Source organism: Tamandua tetradactyla, chromosome 2 (genome assembly GCF_023851605.1).
Source record: "Tamandua tetradactyla isolate mTamTet1 chromosome 2, mTamTet1.pri, whole genome shotgun sequence".
NCBI classification, from domain to species: Eukaryota; Metazoa; Chordata; class Mammalia; order Pilosa; family Myrmecophagidae; genus Tamandua; species Tamandua tetradactyla.
Genome location: NC_135328.1, coordinates 125406212 through 125427373, shown reverse-complemented (window position 1 = coordinate 125427373; position 21162 = coordinate 125406212). Strand labels below are relative to the sequence as shown.

Here is a 21162-nt window from a genome sequence, read left to right as displayed (position 1 = left end):
GTCTGTGAAAGCTTTACTCTCTCCCTGAATTTTGAAGGACAATTTGACTGGTTATAGAATTCTTGGCTGGAAGTCTTTCTCTTTCAGGATCTTGAATATATCATACCACTGCCTTCTTGCCTCCAGGGTGCTAGTTGAGTAATCCGGACTCGGTCTTATTTGATTTCCCTTGTATGTAGTAGATTGTTTTTCTGTTGCTGCTTTCAGGATTTTCTGTTTCTCTTCAACATTTGACAGACTGACTAGTATGTGTCTTGGGGAAGGCCTATTTGGATTCATTCTGTTTGGAGTTCTTTGAGCTTCCTTGACTTATATATTTATGTACTTTATGAGGGTTGGGAAGTTTTCCCCAACCTTATATCCTCACTACTATTCCTAGCCCTTTACTCCTCTCTTCTCCTTCTGGGACACCAATGATTCTTATATTTGTGTGTTTTGTTTTGTCTATCATTTCCCTGAGTTCCCATTCAATTTTTTTCCATCTTTTTTTTTTTTTTGCCAATTGCTGTTTTGAGTCTTTGAAGTCAATTATCCTACCCTTTATATCACTTATTCTTTCTTCTGTCTCTTCAAATCTGGTGTTGTGTGCCTCTAGTATGTTTTTTATTTGGACAACAGAGTCTTTAATCTCTGTGATGTCTGCTGTTTTTAAATTTATTTTCGAATTCCTCTTTATGCTCTTCTACTATCTTTTTTTTTAATCTCTTTTATGCCTTTTGCTATCCCGCTTATTTTATTAAGTAGAGTTGTATGAGCATGTTTGATTAGTTGTTCCAATGTCTGTGTCTCCTCTGGTGTTTTAATATGGTCACTAGGCAGGGCTATATCTGTCTGCATTGTGATACGCTTAGTGATCTTCTCTGTCTTCATGGTATGTAAATATCTTTATTGGTTTACTCTGGGAGTTGATTTCTTTCAGTGGTCAAAGGCCTTGTGTTTATGGGATGGTTGTACAGCAGGGAGCAGGGCACGGGGTGGGGCACTCAGTGCAGTGATTTGTTTCATGGCAGGTGTGGGCACAGGTTGGGGATGCTTGTGAACCTGGGTGCCCAGTGGCCAGGGAGGATGAAGCTGTGTGGGTGCACTGGTCTGGGGGGTGTAACTGTGGTGTGCGCCAGTCTAAGGCACGGGTTCCTTTGTGCACATGCATAGAGCTGTGGCAGCAGGTTGGTGTTGTGCCTTTGTGGACTGGGGGCAGATGTGACATGGCTGCACAGGTCGGCACTTTCTCAGAGCTGGGACATGTGGCTGTGGGCCACGTGTATGTGCAGTTCTAGGACTGCAGTAAAATGAGGTTCCCAGAGCTGAATATGAGATTGGGAGCCCACATGCATGCGTGGGCTTGGGAGTGCCATGAAGGGATGCATGGAGCTCAGGTGGGGTGGAGTGAGGCCATGTGACACTCTTGGGGGGGGCGAGGGTAGCTTAGGTATGGAGATTATTGTCCGTAGCCTTTATGCACTGGCAACAGCCTACATGGAACAGGGAGGGGGAGGTAGTACTTACGAGGGGTGTAAGAGAGGTGCGTTGGGCTGCACTTGGGGTGGGGGTGGGGGGCAGGTATGTCCACTGGGGGCTGGGGGTGCCTAGCGTGCAGGGAAATGAGAGCAGGTGACTGGGTTCCAGTAAATGGGGTGTGGGGTGAGTCGCCGGTCACGGGACTGTGCTGGTGAGGGTAGCGTGTCCAAGGAACACGGCCTGGCTTACTTCCTAGTTCCTGATTCCCACCCGTGGACTCCTGCAGGCTCCATGGATCCACCCCAGGCTCCGGCTTTCTGCCTCTCAGTTCCCCGGCCTCTGCAACCAGGGCTGCAGCATGTGACGCTGAAGGCTCTCCCAGGTCAGCTGCACTCCCGAATTGCCACCTCAGTCACCCTACTGTCCCTTCTCTAACTTTTCTGTGGAGCAGGGATAAGCTCGAGCTACTCTACTTGGCCATTGTTCTAGTTTGCTAGCTGCTGGAATGCAACACACCAGAGACGGATTGGCTCTTCATAAAAGTGGATTTATTTCATTAGTTCTTCAGAGGAAAGGCAGCTAACTTTCATCTGAGGTTCTTTCTTACGTGGGAAGGCACAGGGTGATCTCTGCTGGCCTTCTCTCCAGGCCTCTGGGTTCTAACAACTTTCCCTGGGGTGATTCCTTTCTGCACTTTCAAAGGCCTGAGCTAAGCTAGAGTGCTGAGGTAAGGTATGCTGAGCTGCTTGGGCTGTGCTACGTTGCACTCTCTCATTTAAGCACCAGCCTATTAAGTCAAATGTCATTCACTGCAGCAGGCACCTCCTAGCCAACTGCAGATGTAATCAGTAACAGGTGAGGTCACGTACCATTGGCTCATGTCCACAGTAACAGAACTAGGTGCCTTCACCTGGCCAAGTTGACAACTGAATCTAACTACCACACCCATCTTACCAGAAGTCCTAAACAACACACTTTTAAACAATCAGTGGATCAAAGAAGAAATTAAGAGAAATTGTTAAATGTCTGTAAACAAATGAAAATACAACATATTAGAACTTGTGGAACGTGACAAAGGCTGTGCTGAGAGGGAAACTTATCATCCTAAATGCCAACATTAAGAACGAAGGGGTTGTTCAGTGGTGGAGTTCTTGTCTGCCATGTAGAGACCCGGATTCGATTTCCTGCCCGTGCTCTCCCCCCTCTCCCCCCAAAATCCAACAAATGGTTCTGCAATAACAGGATAGTCACATGGAAAAAGAATGAAATGTGACCCCCACCATACAGCATATAAAAAGGAAGGAGGATGAGGAAGAAAGAGCAAAAATTGAGGATTTAACTGCTTGCCTGAAGGAACTAGAGAAAGAACAGCAACCTAACCCCAAAGCAAATAGAAGAAGAGAAATAACAAAGATTAAAGCAGAAATAATTGTGAACTGGAGAACAACAACAACAAAAACCAGTAGAGTGAATCAACAAAACTAAAAGTTGGGTCTTTGAGAAAATCAACAAAATTGATGGACCCCTAGCTAGACTGACAAAGAAAAAACAAAGACAAAATCAGAAGTTAGGATCCTGAAGAAATTTTAAAAAATCATGAGGATATTATGAACAACTATATGCCAACAAGTTAGACAGCTTAGGTGAAAATGGCAAATTTCTAGAAACATGAATTACCAACAATGTCTTGAAAAGAAATAGAAGATGGTAACAAACCAATTACAATGAAGAAATTCAGTCATCAAAAATCTTCCTATGAAGAAAAGTCCAGGGCCTGATGGCTTCACAGGGAAATTTAATCAAACATTCCAAACAGAACTAACACCAGTTCTGCTTAAACTCTTGCAATAATTGAGGAAAAAGGATCCTTACCTAACTCATTTTATGAAGCTAATATCACTTTAATGCTAAAACTGGACAGAGACGTTACAAGAAAGGAAAACTACAGGACAATTTCCCTAATGAACATAGATGCAAACATACTCAACAAAATTCTAGGAAATAAAATCCAATGAAACATTAAAAGAATTATACCTCATGATATATCAGAATGCAAGGCTTGTTCAACATAAGAAAATCAATTAATGTAATACAGCATATTAATAAATTCAACAGAAAAAACATATAATCACATCACTTGGTGCTAAAAAAGCATCCAACAAAATTCAGCATTTTTTCTGGTGAAAACAGGACAAAAGGCAGCACTCGTAGGAAACTTCTTCAACAAGATAAAGGGCGTATATGAAAAACCCACAGCCAGCATAATTTTCAACTGGGAGAGATTGAAAGCATTTGCTCTGCGCTGGTTTGAAAGGATTTATGTACCCTAGAAAAGCCGTGTTTTAATCCTAATCAATCTTGTGGGAACAACAGTTTCTTCTAATCCCTATTCAGCACTATAGGTTGGAAACTTGATTAGGTTATCTCCTCAGAGATGTGACTCAATCAATTGTGGGTATTAAACTTGATTAGATGGGGATGTGTCTCCACCCATTCTACATGGGTCTTGACTAATTTACTGGCATCCTATAAAAGAGGAGACATTTTTGAAAGAGGGCTACTTTTGAGAATGAGGAGAGAACCACAGAACCACCACAGAATAACAAGGGAACCACAGCGTACACCAGCTAGTGACCTTTGGAGATGAAGAAGGAGAATGCTACTGGGGAGCTTCATGAAGCAAGAAGCCGGGAGAGAAAGTTAGCAGACTGTCGCCATGTTTGACACGTGCATTCCCAGTTGAGAGAGAAGCACTGAATGTGTCAGCCTTTCTTGAGTGAAGGTAACCTCTTGATGGTGCCTCACTTTGGACATTTTATAGACTTGCTTTTATTTGGAGATTTGCATGGCTTTAGAACTGTAAACTTGTAACTTACTGAATTCCCCTTTTAAAAAAGCCATTCTGTTTCTGGTATATTGCATTCCAGATGATAGCAAACTAGAACATCCTCTAAGTTCAGCGACAAGACAAGGATGCTCATTGTCACATTCTTTATTCAACATTGTACTAGAAGTCCTAGCCAGAGTGATTAAGCAGGAGAAATAAATAAAAGGTATCCAAATAGGTAAGGAAGAAGTAAAACTTTTATTATTCATAGACAATACAATCCTATACTTGGAAAATCCTGAGAAATCCATGACAAAGCTACTTGAGTTAATAAACAAATTCAATATAGTAGTGGGATACAAGATTAATGTACAGAAATCAGAAATGTTTCTGTACATACAAATAATGACTTAAATATGGAGACAATTAAGGAAAAATTATATTAAAAATAGCCACTAAAATAATGAAGTCTCTAGAAATAAGCTTAACCAGGGAAGTAAAGGACCTGTACACAGAAAACTATAAAATATTGTTAAAAGAAATTAAAGAGGATCTAACATTGAAGGGTAGGGGGCATGCAATCAATTGATAACCCTGGAAAGGCTGATCCGTCTGGGTTTCAGGATTTACCTGATCTGATTGCACCCTCCTGTCTGTCAGTGTGGACACCCCTTCTCAGCATGAAGGGGTCAGAGTGGGCATTCCCCAAAGATCCCTATCGTATGGGAGAGGGATTAAAGGAGAAGGAAGAGGAATAACAGGGAAAATGTGATTTAACAAACAAGTATGACTGCTGAATCACTATATTAATATTCCTTCTAGCCGCTAGTGTTTTGGAGCAACTAGAATAAAAAATCTGAGATGATGGAAGGGTAGCCCATGATAAACTCTGGGATCTGTTCTGTAGCTTCTTGTTGAAGTGTGCTTTGAAAATCATTGCTTTTTTCTTTCTTTGCCTTGTGCATATGCTATATTTTACAATAAAAACACATTAATAAAAGAAGATCTAGGGGGTGCGAGGGTAGTTCAGTGGTAAAATTCTCACCTGCCATGTGGGAGACCTGGGTTCAATTCCCGGTCCATGCACTTCCCCCAAAACAAACAAGTAAAACAACCAAACAAAAAAAACTCAACAAATAGTCCTGCAATAATGGGATGCTCACAGAGAAAAACAATGAAATGTGACCCGCCATACAGCATACAAATAAAAGAAGATCTCAACAGAAGGAAAGACATTCCATGCTCATGGATAGGAAGGCTGAATGTTGTTAAGATGTCAGTCCTACCTAAAATGATCTATAGATCCAATGCAATACCAATTAAGATTCCAACAACCTATTTTGAAGATATGGAAAAGCTTGTTATCAAGTTCATTTGGAAGGGAAAGAAACCTCAAGAAGCTAAAGATACCCTGAAAAAGAAGAGTGAAGTGGGAGGACTAACTCTTCTTGAATTTAAAGCTGTCTACAAAGCTACAATGGTCAAAACAGTATGGTATTGGCACAAAGATAAAGTATTGACCAATGGAACCAGATCAAGACTGTGGAGATTGACCGACAAATTTACAGTCAATTGATCTTCGACAAGGACCTCAAACCTGCTGAACTGAGACAGAATAGTCTTCAAAAAATGGGCTTGGGAAAACTGTATATCAATAGGTCAAAGCATTGTTTTGAATGAGAAGAGGACCCATGTGTTCTAGTTTGCCAACTGCCGGAATGCGAAATACCAGAAACAGAACGGCTTTTAAAAAGGGAAATTTATTAAATTGCTAGTTTATAATTCTAAGCCCACGGAAATGTCCAAATTAAAGCAAGGCTATAAAAATGTCCCATCTAAGGTTATCAGGAAAGATACCTTAGTTCAAGAAGGCCGATGATGTTCAGGGTTTCCCTCTCTCAACTGGACAGGCACATGGCAAACATAGTGATGTCTGCTAGAGTTCTTTCCTGGCTTCTTGTTTCATGAAGCTCCCCCAGGGACATATTCCTTTTTATTTTCAAGAGTTGTGTGGGCTCTTGGCTGTTGTTTCTGAAGCTTTTCCCAAAATCTTTTCTCTTTTAAAGGATTCCAGTAAACTAATCAAGACTCACCTGGAATGGGTGGAGTTACATCAAAGGTTAATATGCAGAATTGGGTGTGTCACATCTCCCTGGAGATAAATCGAATCAAGCTTCCAATCTAAAGTACTGAATAGGGATTAAAAGAAATGGCTGCCTCCACAAGATGGATCAGGATTAAAACATGGCTTTTTTAGGGTACATAATCCTTTCAAACCAGTACAGCACGTCTTACACCCTTACATAAAAATTAACTCTGAGTGGACCAAAGACATAAATGTAAGGGCCAGTACCATAAAACGTTAAGAGAAAACATAGGGAAACATCTTCAAATCCTAATAATAGGAGGTAGTTTCATGAACTTCACACCCAAAGCACAAGCAACAAAAGATAAAATAGATAAATGGGAGCCCCTCAGAATCAAAAGCTTCTGGGACTCAAAGGATTTTGTCAAAAAGGTGAAGAGGCAGCCAACTCAATAGGAAAAATTATTTGGAAACCATACATCAGATAAAAGTTTGATATCCCACGTACATGAAGAGATCATACAACTTAACAACCAAAGAATATAACCAATTCTAAAATGGTCTAAAGATACGAATAGGCATTTTTCCAAAGAGCAAATACAGATGACTAAAAAGCACATGAACAGATGCTCATCTTCCTTAGCTACAAGGGAAATGCAAATTAAAACTACGAGATACCACCTCACACCTATAAAAATGCCTGCTATTGAACACACAGGAAACTACAAATGTTGGAGAGGATATGGAGAAATGGAAACATTTACTCACTGCTGCTGCAAATGTATAGTGGTGCAGCCACTATGGAAGACAGTTTGGTGATTCCTCAGAAAACTAAATATTGAGTTGTCCTATGACACGGCAATACCAATAGTCGGTATATACCCAGAAGAGCTGAGGGCAGTGACATGAACAGACATTTGAACACTGATGTTCATAGCCAAACATCACTGTTCACAATTGCCAAAAAATGGAAACAATCCAAGTGCCTATTAACGGAAAAGTGGATAAACAAAATGTAGTATTTCCATATGATGGAATATTATGCAGCAGTAAGACCAAATGAGGTCCCAAAGCCCATGACAACGTGGATGGACTTGGAGGACATAATGCTGAGTGAAATAAGCCAGACACAAAAGGACACATACTGTCTGATCTCGATATTGTGACTCAGGTGAAGATGACAATGTCAGGGCCCAGGTGAGCCGAACGAGTTCCTCTGAAAACAAGGCCAAGAAGTGGAAAGTCGGTGCAGCTTGCTCTGATATTTTGCTCTGGTGTGGTCTGGACAAAGATTTTGGGGACATATGGGGAATGTGGTGCTCTCCTGACCACATGACCCTCCCTCCTCCCCCTTCTTCTCCTCCTCCTCTCTCCCTTCTTTTCTCTCTTTCTTTTTCTTCCCTCTTTCCTTCCCTAAAATAAAATGAAAAAAAAAATTATTTTAGCACTTACACTAATGGGAAAATAACATGGTAGAATGCAGAAATATGAAAGGCGACTTCAAATAACTTTTTCTCTTGTGATAGCCTATATCAGGTAATGTCCCCTAAACCCACAAAGAAATAAACATACAATTATAGAGACCCTCAGAGAGCTTTTGTTTATGTAGATTATATCTATTGATATTTATCCTAGTAGGAATTAAAAACAAAAATTTAAAATATTTATGAAGTAACTTAAAAAATAATAAATACATTGCAAAAAAAAAAAAAAAGAATAATGCAAAGCTAACATCATACTTAATCGTGAAGGAATAGCTGATTTTCCGGAGCTCAGAACCAAGATAGAGACAGGTGCTTTCATTTCTTGTATTCTGCACTGTCCTGGAGGTTCTGTCCAGAGCAATTAGGCAAGAAAATGAAACAAAAAGGCAACCAGATTGGAAAGGAAGAGGTGAACTATCTTTATTTGCAAAGGACTTGCCCTTGTATGTAGAAACTCCTCCTAATCCACTGAAAAAACCATTAGAACTAATAAATGAGCTCAGCAATTTTGCAGGATACACAGTCAACATAAAAAAAAACCTTGGAATCATTGTGGACACCTTTTTCTCACATCCAAGCTGTCCACCTCTCCCGACAACTCTCCCTCCAACATAGATCCAGCGCCCACCCCAGGCCCAGTATGGCCACCTTGGACCTGAGGCATTTGAACTCCCACCCCCAAGCCGGTCCTCGCCTTCACTCTTGCCCTCCCTACAACATGTTCTTCTCCCAGGACCCAGAGGATCCTCGTCAAGGGTCCATCACATCGGAAACCCTCCTGCCTAATCCCCCAACACCAAGGAAAGGGCAAAGTTCTCACTGGGCGAGATCTGCCGCCACCAAGTCCCCCCACCCCCACCCCATTTCCTCCTGGTTTCTCCCTGTTGGGTTCCAGTTTCAGGGGTCTCCTCCGTATGCCAGGCAGACTCCCACTCAGGAGCTTTGCATCCTTGCCTAAGCTCCACTTTCCCAGGTATCCTCACACTGCCCCTCGTTTACTCCAGGTCTTCTTTGCTCAGAGATGCCTCCCTTAAGGTTTTCCTTCCCTACCCTGTCCTCCGCGTTCCTCCTTCACCTTTTATTTCCCCTCCATAGCTCCCACTGTTTAATGCAGTATATATTCTGTTTTCTCGCCTTACTAGAATGCCAGCCCCACAGGGAGGGCAGAGAATTGATTTCATTCACTGCTATGCTCCTGTGCACAAGAGTAGTATTTTTGCACAGTGGCTGAGCCCTCTGAGCTTTAGATGCTTCAGAAGTGGTGAAGAGAGGTTAGTGGAATTCTCAACCCGGAGGCTGAGGGTAAGCCGGCCCCACTGTCAGGGCTCCTTACACTGAGGTGTGCGTTTCTGGAGCCCACGCAGACGGCCATGTGCATACAAGGGCTCCCAGCGTCAGTGTAATTACAGTTAGGAACCTGACACGGGCCCTTGGGTGCGGATTTTATTAGTTCGCAGCCAGCGCCTCTTCTGCACTGGCCTCGAAGGATGCCGATATTTGTCCCTTGTTCCAAGCTCCCCACTCCATGGCCCGGCTGAGTGGGCAGTGGGCCGGTCCGCTCAGGGCGCTTCTGGACCGCGCACCTAGGGGCCTAGAGCGCTCTCGGGGCGGGGTCCTCGGGTCCAAAGCGCTGCGCCGGAGGGGAGGTGTCAGGTTCCAAGCGCTGCGTCGGGTGTGGGAGGATGCCTGGGCTCCGAGCGCTGCACTTGGGGGGTGGGGGTCCCTGGCTTCAAGGGGTGCTCAGGGGATGTAGGGGTCTCGGGCTGCTCTCGGTGTGTAGGGTCCCTGGGTTCCAAGCTCTGCTCAGAGGGATTCCCAAGCTCCGACCGCCTTTCGGGGTAGTGGGTGCCTGGGCTCGGAGCGCTGCTCTTGGGAGAAGGGTTCTCGGGTTTTAAGCTCTGCTCCAGGGTGCGCGGGTCTCGGGACTGCTCCTGGGTGGGGGACAGCGGGCTCCAGGAGCTCCCGCCCACCCGGGCCGCTGCATTCCGAGGTTGCTGTCGGCCCGCGGCAAGGGGCCGGGATCGCGCGGTACCCCGGGGCGGCCCAGGCCCTCCAGGAGCGCAGGGGTCTCTCGGGCTCGGCCCCGTCAGACGGCGGCAGCTGGGGGTCGGCCTTGGCCCGGACATCCCCAACTCCCGGGAGGGCGCGGCAGGGCGCAGACAATGGAACGCCGGGAGCTCCGCGGGAATCGGTCCACAGCCACGACCCCCAGCCGGCTCCCGGCTAGCAGCCTCAGCGCTTGCGGGAAGGGGCGGGAGGGGGCGGGGCGAGGGTCGAAGCCGCGCCCACTGCGCCTGCGCAGGCGTCGCGGCGTCGCGCGCGCTCCCCGCCGTTGTCCGCGAACCTTCAGAGCCGCCGTCCTCGCCTGGCAGCGCCGGGACCGCGCCCGCGCCCCCGCCCGCCCGCGCGCCCGCCCGCCATCGCCGCCTGCCTGGGCCCTGTCCCTGCCCGCGCCTCAGGTCTCGGCCCTGCAGCATGAGGCAGCCGCGGCGGCGGCGGCGGCGGCGGCGGCTCTGAGGTGAGGCCGGAGCGGCGCGGGCGGGCGGGCAGGTGGGCCCGACAGGTGAACCAGCGCGCGCGGCCTCCTCGCCTGCACCTGGGCCCCGCTGGGAGGGCGGTGCGGACCGGCAGGTGGACCGGCGCGCGCGGCCTCCTCGCTTGCATCTGGGCCCCGCCGGGAGGGCGGCGCGGCCGGCCGGGCCTTTGTTGCGGCCGCGGGCTGGGTCGGGGGAGAGGAGGCCGCGCGCACCGCAGCCCGGCCCTTTTTGTCTGCAGATGGTGGACGCCGGGGGCTGCTCGGCGGGAGAGGGCGCCTGGAGGAAGATGGAGGCTCCGCCGGACGGTGCCGTGGACATCGTGCCGCTGGACCGCTACGACTCGGCCAGGGCCAAGATCGCCGCCAACCTCCAGTGGATCTGCGCCAAGGCCTATGGCCTAGGTGGGCCGCGCCCGGGACGGGCCGGGGTCGGGAAGGGCGGGGCGGGCCTTTGTGCCGAGTCCGACCGCGCCGTCGGTGGCGACGGGCACCGTCTGGAGATGACAGGCTTCCTCGAGGGATGACAGGCCCGGTCCTCGGCTGACGGGCACCGTCGGGGAATAATGACAGGCCCGGTCCGGTGCTGACGGGCATAGTTGGCGGGGAGAGGGTTGATGGGCACCATCCGGGGCTACGTGCATGGGGGCTGAGTGGCACCGTCGGGGACTGGCATTCACCGTCCCGGGCTACAGGCACCGTCGGAGGCTGATGGACAGCGTCCCGCGCTACGGGCACCGTCCTGGGCTATGGGTACCTTCCGAGGCCGACACCGGGTTCTGGAGGCAGCGCCGGGTTAGCGCGGGCCAGTGCGAATGTGTCTCCTCCCATGTCCTGGTCCTCTGTACACCTTGGTGTGGCCTGGGGAGAGCATGGGGTCCCTAGCTCTGCTCTCCAACTCCCTGGGTGCGCTCCTGTTTCAGGAATGTCCTGGAACCTTTAGCGGCCATGCAAGGCATGGGGCTTTCGTCTGGAGTGCAGGGCAGGTGATGTTGGGGGTGCTCAGGGCTGTGGTCTAGAAGCTTCTCTGACTTGCACGGGTGGGGGGGGGGCACTAGAGGATGGTAAGGCATGCATCAGTCGTCAAACCCTTGATTCGGGAGCCATTCGCTGACGGAATTTGGTACTTAAATTAGAAAACATGAGTTGTGAATCCCCCAACTGGAAATTACTTTCTAAATGGATTGTGTGCAATCATAATGGTCATCTTTGGTTGATACCAGTTTTGGAGAACTGGGTGACCTTGTTATTGAGTCCAGTTTGTAAGGTCCTGATATTCTTAGTGGATTACGACTCTGTCATTTCATGCTCTCAGAGCTTTACAAATCAAGTGCTTCTCATAGTTAAATTATAATCAAATTTATGGAATAACTTCAGGTGCTTTGTTTTTGGTACAAAATTAAGGGTATTTGTGTAATCCTGCGTTTAATTTAAAGTTTGCATTCTAAGAAAACATTGCCTTTATTCTGATGAAAGCCTAAAAGAAGAGAGAGAACCCTTTCAGAAAAGAGTTTAGTTGACCAGTTTTGAAAGCTTGCTGAACAGGCATTTCCCTTGCGGCAGGGTTTCAGCAGTTGGAGCTGGTAGCCTGTGTCACAGCTAGACTTGAATTAGTCATAAGGACAAACACGTTTTGTAGGTTATAGGGATTAAACCCATTGCTTTAGTATTTTTTTTAAAACTTTTTTTTATTGTGAAAAATATTTATACATAAAAGCAATAAATTTCCAGGTACATTTTCACAAGTAATTATACCTCAGATTTTAAAGTTTGGTATGGGTTACAATTCCATGATTTTTCTTTTTTTCTTCTAGCTGCTCCAAGACACTGGAGATCAAAAGAAATATCAGTATACTGATTCAGCGGTCATATTCATTTTTTAAATTCTATCTTCTTTAATATACTTTTCTTTCTCTGTTTTTTCCTTTTTGTGAAAGAAAACATATAAACACAAAGCAGTAGATTTCAAAGTACATTGCAACAATTAGTTGTAGAACAGATTTCAGAATTTGATATGGGTTACAATTCCACAATTTTAGGTTTTTATTTCTAGCTGCTCTAAGGTACTGGAGACTAAAAGAAATATCAGTATGCTGATTCAGCACTCACACTCATTTTTTAAACCCTATCTTTTCTGTATAACTCCTACATCACCTTTGATCTTCCTCTCACTCTTTAGGGGTATTTGGGCTATGGCCAGTCTAATTTTTTCATGTTGGAAGGGGCTGTTGATAATGTAGGGTAGGGGCATGGAACTAGTTGATGTTCTGGAGAGGCTGGCCTCTCTGCATTTCAGGACTTATCTGGTCCAGGGACCCATCTGGAGATTGTAGGTTTCTGGAATGTTGCCCTAGTGCATAGAACCTTTGTAGATTCTCGTATATGCCCTAAGTATTCTTTAGGATTGGCAGGAATGGTTTTGGTTGGGGTTTGGCAAGTTATGATAGCAGCAGTGTCTAACTGCAGCTTGTGTAAGAGTGACCTCCAGAGTAGCCTCTTGACTCTATTTGAACTCTCTCAGCCACTGAGAGAGTTTGTTGCACTTCTTTTCCCCCTTTTCGTCAGGATGACATTGTTGATCCCTTGGTACCCGAGCCAGACTCATCCCTGGGGGTCATCTCCCATGCTGCTAGGGAGACTTTCATCCCTGGATGTCATGTCCAATGTAGTGGGGAGGCAGTGGTTTCACTTACAGAATTGGGCTTAGAGAGCAAGCGAAAGAGGTCACATCTGAGCAACAAAAGAGGTCCTTGGGGAAGTGGCACTTAGGCATACATATAGGTAGGCTATGCTTCTTTGCTGCATACATGAGCTTCACAAGAGCAAGCCTCAAGATCAAGGGTTTGGCCTATTGATTTGGGTGTCCCTAATTTTTGATACAGTGTCTGGGTTTTCCCTGGTAGTAAAGTTTAATAGTTCCATATTGTTTCTCCCATCCCTCAAGAGACTTTGCCAGTCCTTTTTGGTTGTCTGTTTAATATGTTCTAGGATGTATCCAGGCATTACATTAAGCTATATAGGATTAAAGTCTCATTATTATTCTGGGCTCCCTGTGTTTGGATTGTTTAAATGATCTGTCCAGACAGGTTGAGTTACATTATGTGCTACAGAAAATTTAGATTCTAGCAAAAAAACCATTGCTTAATTTTAGATGGGTATTAGAGGGTGTTAATGGAGCTGTCCTTTTATTTTACAATTTTCCAACTTATAGATTTTGCTTTCTATCTCCACTGAACTTTATTCACTTTCTCTGTAGTAGTGAACAGATAACACTGTTTGTTATAAATGTGGATTCACACCATTTAAAAAATATATGAAGTCACTGAGAAAGCATTTCCAAAGTGTGATTGTAGGGCATCAGGAAGGGCACTAGAGCAAACCCAGCACCTCAGCAGTGGGCTTAGGGACAAGCTCTCCGGGAACCTTTGCAGCACTGTGTGTCTCCCCGACCCAGTGACTGCCCCCACTCCCACCTCACCCTGAATTTTGTGTTGACCATGGTTTTCCTTTTGTTTACACTACACCGCGCGTGTGTTTATATTGCTAGACTAGTTGTGTGGTTTGCCATGTTTCTGCACCTTTCCCAGGGATGTGTTTTGAGCCTTGCTTTATTTCATGCCTGGTATTTTCTGAGAGCCGGCCATGTTGCTGGGTGCCACTTTTCCTCCATTCTGTCACCCCCTGGAGGATTTCGCTGGATGCCTGTCCAGGGGTGGGTCAGTTTGTCCACCATGTGGGCGGCCTCCAGGTTTGCTCTGGCACAGTTTGCTCTGAGCATTATGTGCTCCTCTCCTGGGCCGAAGGTGTAGCTTCCTGCAGATGTGTAGTTTTCGGATTTTAGTGGCTAAGGACTCTGATGATAAGTGTTATATGGACTCATTATTTCCTTTCCTTTCTTTAAAAGAGCAAAGGCAGTGGGTTTTTATTTTGTTGCCCTTAGCTTTGTCAGTCAGCCTGGTATTTGGTCAGCGATCAGGTAATAAATGTGTCTCTCTTAGTGTCAGTGTTGGGTTAGTTCGTCTAGTTTCATTTCCAGTACCACATAGCTGTTACTTGTTAATTCATCAGTTTGAAAGTTGATGGGGGCTTTAAGGTTTTTAAGTGGGAGGTGATTAAAAGATGGGCCGTTAAAGGACAGAAATGTGAGCAAAAGTGGAAGAAGAGCTGTGTCTCGGGATCTCCACCAGTAAGGGAGCCTCTCTCCACTCCGCAGTAAGCACTTCAGATGCTGTTTTCTCATCATATTTCCTAAGTATTTTGCAGCTTGCATCCTCTGCATCAGGTTGCAGAGCGCATATAGTCTCTCTTCTCCATTGAGAATCTCTCTTGAAATTTACAAATATGGGAGCTCCCAGTTCCAATGACCAAAAAGCTTGGTGGAGTGAAGTCATTTCTGCGGCTTGTGGGCATCGCGGTCTGGCATGTGGGGGGCATGCTGCCAAGCTGGCTGTTGGCTCTTTAGGGACAACACAGGTGAGGGGTTCCAGGTGGATAATGTAGATTTTTTTCCCTCCCAAACTTTTTTTTTTTTCACCCGAGGGTACATGCATATTCCTTTTCTCTTCCTTTTACTATCTCCATGTGCCTTTCCAGCTTAGTTTTCAGTTAACTAAACGTGAATGTTTTAATTGTAAATCAGTTTTTGGAGAGTATGACTTTGTATGACTATGGTGAAAGTGGCTTAAATATTTTCCGGGTTATAAAATTGTTTATCAAGTAGAGAAATTAAACCTTTAAGCAGTCTTTTCCATTTGGGTAGGAATTGACAGCATGTGGGCATTCTAGGGATGGGTGGGTGCTTTAAGCCTGTGTTGTAAATTCTGTGTTCACCTTTTGGGATTCTTGGAGTCCCTGTGTCCACGATTCTGCCATTTGTGGGTTCTAGGACTGCTCCCCCTGGGTCAGGCCTTTTAGTGGCATATGGTTATGCAGAAACATATCCTTCAGTTTTATTCGTCCCTGGTGCCACAGCCAAGAATCACAGGTTGTCTTGAGCTTTTATTTTTAGATCTCCTCCTCCATCTCTTTTATGGTAATTTTTTCCTTTTACTGACAGTATTTATCTTTTAGAAATAATAAATTAGACGTGGAGAAAGCTTTTCATTTATAAGTGTCTATAAGATACCTGCTTAGCTGAAAGGTTTTGTGGAGATATGTTTTGGATGAAAGTTGTTAAACTGGTAAAAAAAATTTTAAAAAGGTGACATAAAGTGCTGTTTATTTACACACTAGAACTGTGAACTGGGGCTGTCCAGTTCTGGGTTTTGATTTTGGTACCATTGTTCATTCTCCTTGTGGCTTCAGGAATCTTGATGCTATCTAGGCCTTGGTTTCTGGGGATCATGAAGGTACTGATAGCTTTTACTGCCTTTTAAGGACAGTGTTTAAATAAATACATAAATAACCAGCCAGGGGAAATACTAGAAGGTACTCAACTATTTGCAAGGATGTTGCTATGCTAAGCTTAGTGGTGGTGTGTTGATGTTTCTGAAGAGCCCTGGAAATGGGCGTTTGCCCAACATAAGACTAAGCAAACTTGAAGCAGCTCTGAATTTTAGAGTGGGCACCTTTGGGATCACTGGGTTTAACTTTTTCATTTTGTGGACGGCAAACTCAGATGGGGTGGAGAGAGGCAGGGTCTGAGTTGTCCTAATAAGTGAGGAATTAACCTGCTCTGCATTCCTGTTTGCTCTTTCCCTCTCCTTCCCTCCTGTTCCCTCTTTCTTAGAATAATTTAAACTACCGATTTGGTAACCGTGTTGTGGAATAAGAAATCAATGTGAGGATGTTTTGTGAAGCTTGTGTTTTAGACTTTCTTTAAGGGATATCTGTAACAGAACCTGTGCAGCAGTTTTATTATATAGATAGTGAGAAAAATCCCTGCTTAAATGATATCAGCAGCAAAATCCCTTCCTAGTCAATTCCAGGGGGTCACCCACTTGTTTTGTTGTCATACATTGGTTGAAATGATTCAGGTCTAGGAATTCTCTTCCAGGCTCTGGAAGTTGGAATAAATGGAGCTGCCACTCGCTTGAGGAAAGCAGGGGTCCGAGTCTTACTAGGGGAGAGACACCTGCTTATGACTGCAGTCCTGCAGGGTTCCAGGATCACGAGTATATGCCAAGTCTTTTTCTGTCGTGACTGTTTAGATCGGTGGTTTATGAGTTGAGGTTATATTATTTGTCTTTTGTTATTCTTGGCAAGAGCTTTGGGTGTTTCTGTTGTAGAAGGTTAAAGAGCAACCTCTTGCCATAGGTGGTAGCTCCTGGGGGCTGCGGGTTGTACTCTGTGGCCCACCTTTCCCCTGCACAGGGGTCCTGAGACACCCTCTGCAGTTTGGTTATCTGTACCTGTGCTTGAGGTCAGGGATTGTGGTTGTCCCGTTAATGTTCTGCCCAGAGCACAATGTTTAGAGACTTTGTTGAAAGTAAAGTGTTAGAAACACCTTTAAAACAGGTGGCATGGAAAGATGTGCTTTCTAGTTCTGTCCTCATGGCCATGCATGTTTGAATTTGTGTTTCTAAAGATGTATCAGTTTGTACGTGTTCTTTTTTCTATCATGGTACCATAAATTAAATAAATTTTAATTGGTACCATAAATCCATCTTTATTCTCAACTATTCTAATCCTTTAAATTTAAAGTGATCCTAAAAGTGTCGGCTGCTGTTGTGCTTCAGGATGTTAAATTTTTGCAAATCTTCATCTCCTTTATTGTTGCATTTATCTTCCTGATAGCTCTTGGCTTCTTCTATTTGATTTTCTTTGTTGGCGTATCAACATTGTATCTACCAATGTCCTATTGTACTTGCTAGTTGAACTATTGCAAAGCTCAGATGTGGTCATTTTTCTCTAATCTCATGGTGACTAGGTGGGACCAATATTACAACCATTCAGCCAATAATAATTAAATAGTCACCTGTGCATAAGGAGCTACAAAGGGGAAATCTGTGATGAAATCTCCTTAGTTGCTTAAAATCTACATGAAATATTTTTTTATGCAAAGAAAACTTAAATAGTGCGAGGGTTACAGAATTACAATATGCTTGAGGCAGAGTCTTGAAGCTGTCACAGGCAGAGATAGAGGCCAATAGCCTGGGTGCCCCAGAGTGGGACAGGTGCTCATTGGGGGCTCCCTGGGGCGATGGACCTTGAGGGTGGGTCAGGTTTGGGCCGCTGCCCCCAGAGTACAGTGGGAGGTAGGAGTGCTGAGTAGATCAGCTTTGCTGAGGCAGAGGATTTGTGTACTGAAATAGTAGGTGATTAATTTGGAAAATAGTCTGGGACTGGATTGTCTGTAGGTGTTCAAAGCTGGGCTAGGGATTCCTGTCATAATGCGTGCCTGTGACTGTTGGGCCAGGGATGACAGGAGAGCAAGCCTGGGAAGGATTTTTTTAGCAGGATGGAGCATGTAGCAGCTCTAGTCAGGTGGCATATATGGGAGCTGATGGAATTGTTTCGTTTTGAAGTGCCAGGGATTTGCCTGGTGTGTTTGTGGTGGGAAGAGAAGAGCAGGCTGGCAGCAGGGTGGGGAAGAGTGCACTTGGCTGCAGTGCAGAGTCTGAGCACTGGTGCATGGCGGTACTTTCGACAGCTGACCATCCTCATCACTTCCCATTTGAGCCACTGCACTGCTCACTGCCATGGCCTCTGTGCTGCAGCATGGCGTCCTCACTGTGCGGTTCTGCTTTGGTCTCCAGTGACCTGTCGCCTGTCCTCACCTCTCTGCTGGAACTGCCTCCAGCCTTCGCCTGTGGCCTCCTCTGGCTTTTCTCTTCCTGTTTTCCTTTATTTGCTGCAACGCCAGATGCCCTTGACATCTGTTCTTTTCTGAGATTCTCTCCTCTTGTGACCTTCTTGGCTTGAATTCTCCCCTGTTTATCTTGTGAACAAATCTCTATTTTTAATGTCCTAGTTTGCTTCTGTCCATCCTCCCTTACTGGGCGACCTGTAGGGCTCATCCTCGGCCCTCTGTTCTTTATTTACGGTTTTTAATTCATAGAATGTTTCTCCTTTCATGGTTTTTGTTATCATATACAGAGACATGATCTTTGAGTTATTTCTGTTTGTGGCTTCTTCCCTGAGCACCAGCCTAGGGCTCGTTTTCTTATCGCTCATGCAACAGCTTTACTTTGGCATCTCACAGTGACTGCCTCCAGTCACTTCAGACGTGTTCATTGTAACTGACCTCCTACCAGTCCAGTTTAGCATGATGCTCTGAGCAGTGGGTCCTCAGCGCGCTTGTCAGGTCATTTAGTGAGGGGAGCGGCCCTACGTGGGAAGCTCTGTAAGAAAAGGTCCACAGGTTGGTGCACTGAGGGCCAGTTGGCAATGGCACAGCAGACAAGGGAGGGAGTAGCTCTGCTGAAGGAATCTGGAATGTTCTATCAAAGAACATAGAAACCAAGTTCATGGTCTTGGTGTGCAAGAACCAAGTGGGGGGAAGGATGCAAATAGAGAAGCGGAGAGCCTGAGGAGGGCGAAGGGGAGGAGGGGAGTGTGGTGTGGTTCATCCTGAGGAAAGAGGCTGTGCTCTTGTTTGGATGAAATTTAAATTTAGCTGCTGGAGAGTTACAAGGCCTAGTCAGACTAGAAAAAGTGCTTGGGACCGGATCCTGGAGTGCTGGATTTTAATTTATCAGTGACTGACTGATAAATTAGAGTTTGTTCTGTGTGAATACAGGAGCCACTGGGGCTTTCTGAGCAGGGAAGAGACGTGATTAGAGAAGTCCCTGGCAGTATAGATTAATGACCAGTGCAGTGAAGGACTTTATTTTGGATCTTTGAGAAAAGCAGCTTGATTGAGGTACAATTTACACGCAATAGAATAATGCACATATTTGAAGGGTATAGTTTAATGAGTTTAAACAATTACCACACTTTTGTGAGTACTTTCACAGTCAAGATTAAAGTACAGTTTCATCACCCCAAACTTTCCCTTGAGCCCTTTCCCAGTCAGTTTCAGTCTAGTACTCCCCAGACCTGCCTTCTGCCACTCTAGTTGAGATTTGTCTGTGTTGAAGTTTCGTGTGTCTCGTAGTGTGAAGTACTCCTTGTGTCTGGCTTCTTTCACATTAGCATAATTTTGAGATTCATCCACGTCCTGTATACCTTTCTTGCTGATACTAGTAGTAGCCCATTATGCAGCTCTCCTACATTTTCCGTATCCATTTGTCTGTTGATGGATGTTTAGGTTTTGTCAAGTTTTGGGCTATTTTGAATAAAGCTGCTACTATCATTCAGGTACAGATCTTTGTTGGGCAAATGTTTTCATTTTTCTTGGGTAAATACCTGAATTAGGTCTTAAGACAAGTGTATGTTTAACTTTATAAAAACTGCCCCATTGTTTTCCATAGTGGTTGTATCATTTTATATTCCCCACTAGCAATGTGGGAAGTTCTAGTTGCTCCACATCCTTGCCAACAATTGAATTGTCAGTCTTTAAAACTTTAGCCACTTTAGTCTATGGGTAGAGGTATCTCATTGTCATTTTAATATACATTTCCCTGGGGACCAATGATTTTGAAGATTTTTTAATCTGCTTATTGTCCATTTGAGTTTCTTTTTTTTTTTTTCTATTGTCTCTTTTCACATCTTTGGCCAATTTTTAAAAACTGAGCTTTCATTTTGAGATAACTGTTGATTTACATGCAGTTGTGAGAAATTATAAAGGGAGGTCCTGGGTACCTTCTACCCGGTTTCCCCATTGATCACATCTTGCAGAAGCTGCAGTTTAAAATCCCAGACTGGATACTGACATTGGGACGGTCCAGGAACACTGCCTCACCACAAGGATCTCCTGGTCTCTTCTGTTGCCTTTTCTGGTCATGTCTTACCTGCTTTTTTTTCCATCTGAGAATGTCTTTATTTCCTCTTCGTTCCTTAAGGATAGTTTTTCTGAATAACAACTTCATGGTCAGCAGTTCTTTTCTTTCAGCACTTGAAAAATGTTATACTCCTACTTCTTAATCTCCATGGTTTCAGATCTGCTATCATTCAAACTGGTGTTCCCTTATAGGTAATGCATTGTTTTCTTTTAATTTGGTTTTCAGATTATGATGTGTCTTCGGTTTCTCTTTTTTTGGGTTCACTCAGTTTCTTGAAATCTGTTGTTTTATATCTATCACCAAATTTGGGGAGTTTTCAGCCATTATTTTTTCAAATCCTTGTCAGATAATTCCAACATCTAATTTATCTTAGTGTTGGTATCAGTTGATTTTCTTTTTGCTATTGTGATCCTCGACATTTTGGTTATTATTTTGGGCCCTATTTAAGCTTTTCATTTTAGCAGGCAGTAACCATTTTTAGGTTTGACATTCATGTCCTGGCCTACTTTTTTTTATTGTAAAAAACTATTTTTACTGTGAAATATATATACAAAGCAAGGAAAGAAAAAAGCAACAATTTTCAAAGCACACTTCAGCAAGTAGTTATAGAACAGATCCCACAGTGTGTCCTGGTGCTACCATTCCACCATCTCAGATTTTTTCTTTCTAGCTGCTCCCAAACACTGGAGGCTAGAAGGAATATGAATATAGTGATTCAGCAGTCATACTCATTTATTAAATCTGTTTTCTCTGTTACACCTGCTCCTCCTATAATCCTTCTCTCAGTCTATCGGGATCTTTGGGCAATGCCCATTCTGAATTTTTCATGTTGGAAAGGGGGGTCCTCACTAAAGAATAGGAGGATATAATTAATGTTAATCCTGGAGAGGCTGGTCCTTCTGAGTTTCAGGATTTATCTGACCTAGGAACCCTCTGGGAATTATAGGTTC

The 21162-nt window shown here is 44.8% G+C and overlaps 1 protein-coding gene across 5 annotated transcripts in view; it reads left to right on the top strand.

The window, feature by feature from the left end:
- The first annotated feature begins 10286 nt into the window (after nt 1-10286).
- CAMSAP1 (calmodulin regulated spectrin associated protein 1) overlaps nt 10287-21162 on the top strand; it is a 112057-nt gene continuing 101181 nt past the window's right edge. For 4 of the 5 annotated variants that reach the window (XM_077148781.1, XM_077148783.1, XM_077148779.1 and 1 more), the window contains exons 1-2: nt 10287-10373; nt 10631-10793. In XM_077148781.1, the coding sequence (XP_077004896.1) occupies nt 10631-10793 (163 nt within the window). In that variant the 5' untranslated portion in view covers nt 10287-10373. The remainder of the gene's footprint in view (nt 10374-10630; nt 10794-21162) is intronic. The other variant, XM_077148782.1, reaches the window with a different exon arrangement.